The 7013-nt window shown below is 25.6% G+C and overlaps 1 protein-coding gene across 1 annotated transcript in view; it reads left to right on the top strand.

Moving 5' to 3' along the window:
• Window positions 1–1402: 1402 nt before the first annotated feature.
• LOC105362028 (A disintegrin and metalloproteinase with thrombospondin motifs 9-like) overlaps window positions 1403–7013 on the top strand; it is a 33648-nt gene continuing 28037 nt past the window's right edge. The window contains exons 1-2 of the mRNA XM_011499353.1: window positions 1403–1448; window positions 4143–4310. Of these exons, the coding sequence (XP_011497655.1) occupies window positions 1403–1448; window positions 4143–4310 (214 nt within the window). The remainder of the gene's footprint in view (window positions 1449–4142; window positions 4311–7013) is intronic.

The following is a 7013-nucleotide window of genomic DNA, read 5'->3' as shown; positions in this document are numbered from 1 at the left end:
TGTAATTTTATAAATTATATACCAAAGGTGCTTAAAAACGTAAATTAATTAATTTATAAAATATTTGCATTATAAATAAATCATTATTCAATACGACGTATATAAAATTCAATCGTAGGATTCATATATTTTACTTATAATGCATCGTTTCATTGCTTTAAGTGATTACTCTCATATGCCTTAATTACATGAAAAAGTATTAATTCAATATAATAAATAATAAAGCAGTTGAAAGTACATTCAATATTAGATTTTCAAAGTAAATAAGAAAATTATCTAGAAAGTGAGATAAAATTTTTATATAGAATTTCTCTATACAGTCTATGAATTTTAAGTATCAAAACAGATCAAATTTTTCTTCGATACATATGCAATGTTATCAGCTCCGACACAAACAGAGAATTTAAATTTCACGCTCCTATGCTCTACTAAATCTATTCCAATCTAATCTCTTTCACCTATAAACTTTTCCTTCCAAATTCTTTTATTTTCTTCACTAATGTATCTCGCCAGCGTGTCCCTCTCTCTCTCTCTCTCTCTCTCTCTCTCTCTCTCTCTCTCTTTCAATCTATACCTCTTTGTCTATATGTGTATTTCGATCCAGTATCAGTAACCACATACTGCTACTTTCTCCTGTAACAATTATTTACATGAAATTTCGAATCTTGTTATTTCTCATTCGGTAAATCTCCTACTTATCATTTCGCCCTTTTCTTTTACGTATATAGAAATTTGTTCCTGTTTATCTACATAACTTCTTTGGTACTATATCCAATTCGTAAAAGATTTCACTTAATAGAATACTTAGAAAACTTAGAATAAACTTAAATGTTTGACTTAGGATATTCGACTCAATCTTACTTAGGGACGATATTAATTTTATTCAAGTCAAATAAATCACAATTACGTATAAGAATAAGTTTCAAATTTTTGTTACATTTTAAATACATTACTTGATAATAATTTTATCATTTCACCATTGCGTAAATAATGATATGAGTAATTGTTAAAAATCAAAAATGAATATTTGATTAAATTCTCGATGCTCCTCGCACTATTATATTCAGTCGAGAATATATGAACATTACAATATTTTCAATAATACATCAAATTTATTTTAATAACTTAGAAATGTAATTGAAAAAATTATAAAAAATTAACTTACGTTTAACGTGTAGATATAAGTGAATTAAAAATGTAACTTAGTCTTTAATGATTGTAAATAATGTGAACAATGAAACCAAAAGTAGAAGAATAAATAAGAAGTTCTTTAAATATAACAATGTAACCTTCGAATAAAACTTTCTCATATAAAATCAAATAACTTTTTTCGTCTCCGTAGTTTTTTTAAAAGTTAAAAATTTATTAGTTGTCACTTTTTCAAATATATAAATAAAAAAAAATGGAAGTGAAGGAAATGTATTTAGAAATACTTTTTGCCGATGAAAGTCAGTATAATCCTTTATAATTTCTATTTTATTTGTATTGTTTATTGGTGTGTAGCTTGTTATCTGAAATAAATTTATCTTGTTGAAAATTTAAAAGAATATTGACACAATGAACCATATTATTATTATTCCATTTTAATTCTATGAGGGCTACCGCTTATAAATCATCTTTTCAAGTTTCTTCGTCTATTTTTGGAACCCACTGATCATAAGATCAGCTTACTACAATTTATTTTTTCAGCATTCATCAATTTAAAAATTTCCCATTATTGTGTGGATTTACGATATAAAATTCTTAAAAGAATTCTGCAAATTACGATGAAATGTGACTTTAGTTATATCTGCATATAATCTATATTCTTTTGTTTTATATATTTATGTATGTTGATAATTGTATGCGCGTGTGTATGTATGTGTTTGCGCGCGCCTATGATAATATATACAGTATATTTATGACATTTATTATGAATTTCTTTTTTTGGTTTATATACTTAACTTTATGTATTTGTGTTCCTTTTAATTAAACAACATAAAAAAAAAAAATGACGATGAAAAATGTATAAATAAAAGAAAACTTCAATTAGCGATCGTTTTTTCCTTCTTTCACTTTTTCATATAACCTAAATGTAATAATAATTATTTACTAGATATAAGTATTATTCAAACAACAATTGACTATTAAATACAATTGTTACACATTATTGTCTGCCAATCCGTATGATAAATAATTTAGGAGAATTTAGGAGAACATTGTTTTACGCTGATTTTTATATTATATAGGCGATATCATTCCAGTATAAAAATTCCAATCTCTCGAAATATATGTATGCGCTTTTTATGCGTTATCAATTGTTAATAAAAAATTGATTTACAGTTAATGATTCATAGATATTTAACTTAATTATTATTATCACTTAAGATATTTAAGTAAGATATTATTAAATTGTTTAAATTTATGTAGCAATGTTTTTCTATTATATCTACTAAAAATTTCTAACTTTACGATGCAAATGAATACAACATTATGTGAATATTATATTTAATATGAATAATAAAATGGCAGTTCGTGTATATTCGCATACCGCATACTACTATATATATTTACATTAGGCATAAAAGAGGAAAGGATGCTGCTGCATCAGATCAGCGTGAAAAAAAAAACGATTTTGTTCCCGGAAAGACGAGTAAAGACGTATTGTATAATGAGCGTAATATCATCGCAGAGGAGATAAGCAATTGGATGATGAAGAATCCCTGGATGACACGCGCCCTTCTTCGTTGTCTTTGCCAACATTGCCATTTGATATAATATTATTATTAAATAGTTATGTGCTGAGAGAGATTTCGTAGTTAAAAGGTACATAAACTCTTTAGTTTCTCGAATGAAAATGCTATACATCATTTATAAAAACATTGCCGTAGTGTATAAGCAAAAGAATTATAGAATTACCGATTATTTTTTTTCTTAATTATAGAATACCAATTATGGATTTTAGGAATATTTGAGAAAAAGATATAATTTAATGAATGTTTGATACTAAAAATACGTTTAAGTGAGAATGATAAAAGTGAGCTATTAAAAATACTAACTTTGACTTACTATTGATTAAACGATTTTTATATTTTTCACATATTAGAAAATTTGATTGGATAAAAATTGAAATTGAAAATTTGAAAATTTACCTTAATTTATTGAGATGGAAAACAATGTTTATCTTTAAGGAATAAATGACAAATATCTAACTGTGTTTATAATATTTAATAATACGTTATATTCACATAGTTTAATTATAGTAAAATAGAGAGTATTATTGAAAATTTGAAAATTATTCATGTTTAACCATATATATATATATATATATATATATATATATATATAAAGCGTTAAAAGAATTTATACTTTCGTAATATATTATGCTTAATCATTGCATAGATTCCTAAATATAAAGATCCATTTGTCAATCGATACTAATTATAAATCCTATGCAAAAGGCAATATATTTAATTAAAAAATGCTATGTTGAAAGCTCGAATTAGAGTTCTTTTTCATCAAAATTTAAATAGGCTGATGCTGCCAAAAATGTTGTGAATAGCTTCGTTTAATCCATTTGATTGTATTCATATCTCACGTCAACACTTATACACAAACAAATGTAAAATTTGCTCTAAACTTTCGATCATTAATTACATGGACTTGTCAGCGCGAGTTGTTAGCCTTAAGCACAATAAATAAATAAAAAAATCGATTTAATGTACTGCTCGTTTATCCAAATAGAAAAATTTTGTTTGTTTTTAAACATTCTTCTATTAGTTCAAGTATACGATAAATGAAGTATCTTTATTATTATTTTTAACATATAGGCTTGATATTAAGACAAATTCATTTAGCATTATTATCTTAAGTACTATCATTCAGTGGGCTATTAATCAATAAATAAATATGACTAAATAAATTAATAGTTAAAGCTATAACGCTGAGAAATTATAGGAGTAACTGATATTAAAATGATAAATTATTATTAATTAACCTCGATTAATCGCTCAATTTCAATCATCGTTTTTAACATTATTTCTATAACAATAATAATACCCTTTTTATTTTTCATTCGAAATAATGAGAAATATCTATATATAAAATATGCATATAAAGCTTTAAAAAAAAAAAAAAAAAAAAATGTTTCAACCTTGTTTTAGTACCACAGAATGTAAAATTGGCTGAACAATCGAACTGGAGTATTCGTCGAGATGAAAAAGAGGATCCGACATGGGGACATTGGAAAGGCGATATTATGCCGAGTACTGGAGGCAGCTTCGAACACATTATGCTCGCCAAGGCCAACCAAAATTCTTACGAAGATCCGCGTGAGTAGACTATCCTTTATCATCCTCGTATATTCATGTAAATGCAGGAGAATATGAAGGATTATGAGCGAAATGAGATCGGCACCAATTTCTCTTAAATCACAGGTTAAAATTAAATCGCCGAGATTCGTATAATATAGTTTCTCATATTAATTTTACATATTAATTCTTTTTTTATCCGAAGTATTCACGATTTTACATATTGCTAGACACTCTTTTTGCATATTCTTTTCTTCTTTTATGTAGTGATAATTATTTACAATAACCATTAATGAACAAACCCTTTATAAGGTTAAATAAATGATTCAATGAACTTTCATTATTTTTGTATTGCTTATTTATATTGACAAAAGTAAGTGATTCAACCATATGACTTTTTCTAAAGAAATTTTTCGGAATTTTGATTTTAATAATAGCTTAATTGTACAATCTATTTTGCCATTATATTATAAATAAACGATGATATCAATATATATATATATATATATATATATATATATATACACATGTACATGATCAATAATAAAAATAATATTTCAAAACTAACTCAGCTTCTATCATTACTATGAGCATTAACAAAAGAGTGAAAGAATTATTTTAACAAGAGAAGATTCGAACAAAATATAACAAGATATTTATAAACATATATTATGGAAAAACAAAAAGGTTATACATTTTTATCATCAAATCATAAATAATTAAATACTATTTATTTAAATTTTGTATTAAGAATAAACTGAAATCTGCGTAAAATATTAAATTAATATGCGAATGTTAAATTGTATTATATACAAAATAATTAACGATTACAAAACACTTACGCTTAAAATTTTTAAATTTTCTTCGATTTATCGATTAAGAGATGTAATAATTAATAAGATTTAATGGATGTAATTTAAACGTATCGTGCGATAACAGTAGTTCAGAAGTTAATAAAATAAAGTCCGTCCACTTTCCTTTCAATGAGTGTTTCTACATTTTCCGCAAAACATTTCAATTTATAACTTTAGCACATGAGAAACTAAACTCTCAAAAGTAATTTGAATTACTTACTATCATAATGAAACATAGCCTGAAAATTTTTACAATATTCAATGACAAGCAGATAAATTTTTATGTCTCTTTAAATAAATAGTAGATACAAGTTTGCTTTTAATTGAACTTGCCATTAGTTAACTTCATAATTCACTCGGAGAGTACGTTAAGAATGAAACCTATAGAAACTACAGCCTCTCGGGGACTTGGAATAGATTATGAAAGAGTCATTGGGAACGTATAATATCGCACGGGATGCGTTCGCTAAATACCCTGCGTTGTAATACTCGGAGACTTTCCAATCTGAGAACCGTGTATATATATATATATATATATATATATATATATATATATATATAAGCATAGCGATCACGTATGCACACTTTAGATATACTGACTACTCGTGCTTTATCTAATGTGATTAATCTACTGCATCGAACGTTAATGGGATATGGAAACGTGCGGTCACTTCAAAACTCACGAACTATTGGTTTTACCTTTTATACGTACGCACATCTGTGAATTTGTGCATCTATACGCAAATGTATATCTGGTATATCTGCACGTGCGATAATATACGTAAGAGATGTAACTCTGTATACATTTATATAAGAAAAAATAATAAAAATAACATTATTTGCTTTGGATTTTCACTCGAAACTCAAAAGGCTATCTTGCTAATCATTTCTGGTTTCTTTTTTTCTTCATATATTTTAATGCTTTTATTTTTCAACACTCCATCGTATTAATGTAACGAAACGATATCTTTATGCATAACTTATAAAAAATTTGGAGATACATTTTCTCATCGTGTTTGTTGAATAAGCACATCTTTAAATGACACAGTAATTGTTTATGTTATCAAAAATACCGCATGCAATATATTATTCTTGATTGATGCATATTAAAGGCGTCTATTATCTATTATAATAAATTATTTATTTAGATTTGTAAAGTGTTTCGGTAGAATGATAATCAGATGTTAAAATACTTTAATGCCTACTAAAATAGATTATTTTAAATTTAAAAAAAAAAATTAAAAAAAAAAACGAAAAAAAAAATAGTTTTTTAAAAATAATAGGGAAAAAAATACGTGTAAATATGTATGTTAGTTCGCAAAAAATAATATTTACATTATCACACAGTAAGATCGCTTTTAAAGTTTGAAACAAGAAAACCTTATCAAAGCATTAAAGTAAATTACATAATATAAGCCTGCATATTGATTTTTGGTTTAAAAAAAAAAAAAGAAACAAAAAAAATATATATATTCACGAATGCAGCTTGTAGCTTGTACTGTACATTTGAAGATAGTTAATAGTAAATAAATTTGCTCATATAATGGTAATTCTCAGTTCAAATAAAAAAAAAAAAAAAAAAAAAAACATTGAAAGTATCCGCTATTTTATTAGATAATGCAACTAATCTCATCAAATACTTTCAACTATCTTGATTAAACATATTTTATCATCCAGTCACATCGTTAGGGTTAAAAAACTCATTTTTCATCAATTATTACTCGTTCAAAACTATTAAAAGACACAGTACAGATAAGGATGAGGGGCAGGGGGGTAGGGAGGGAGCGTGAACGATACAAAATACATACACTGAAAAGTAAGAGTTTATTCATAAATAATTACGCTTATCGCTGTAAAAGATATTTTTCTT

This window comes from Ceratosolen solmsi, unplaced genomic scaffold, assembly GCF_000503995.2.
Source record: "Ceratosolen solmsi marchali unplaced genomic scaffold, CerSol_1.0 scaffold2, whole genome shotgun sequence".
Taxonomy (NCBI): Eukaryota; Metazoa; Arthropoda; class Insecta; order Hymenoptera; family Agaonidae; genus Ceratosolen; species Ceratosolen solmsi.
Note: the sequence above shows the minus strand (reverse complement) of the source record. Positions and strands in the feature narration are given on the sequence as shown.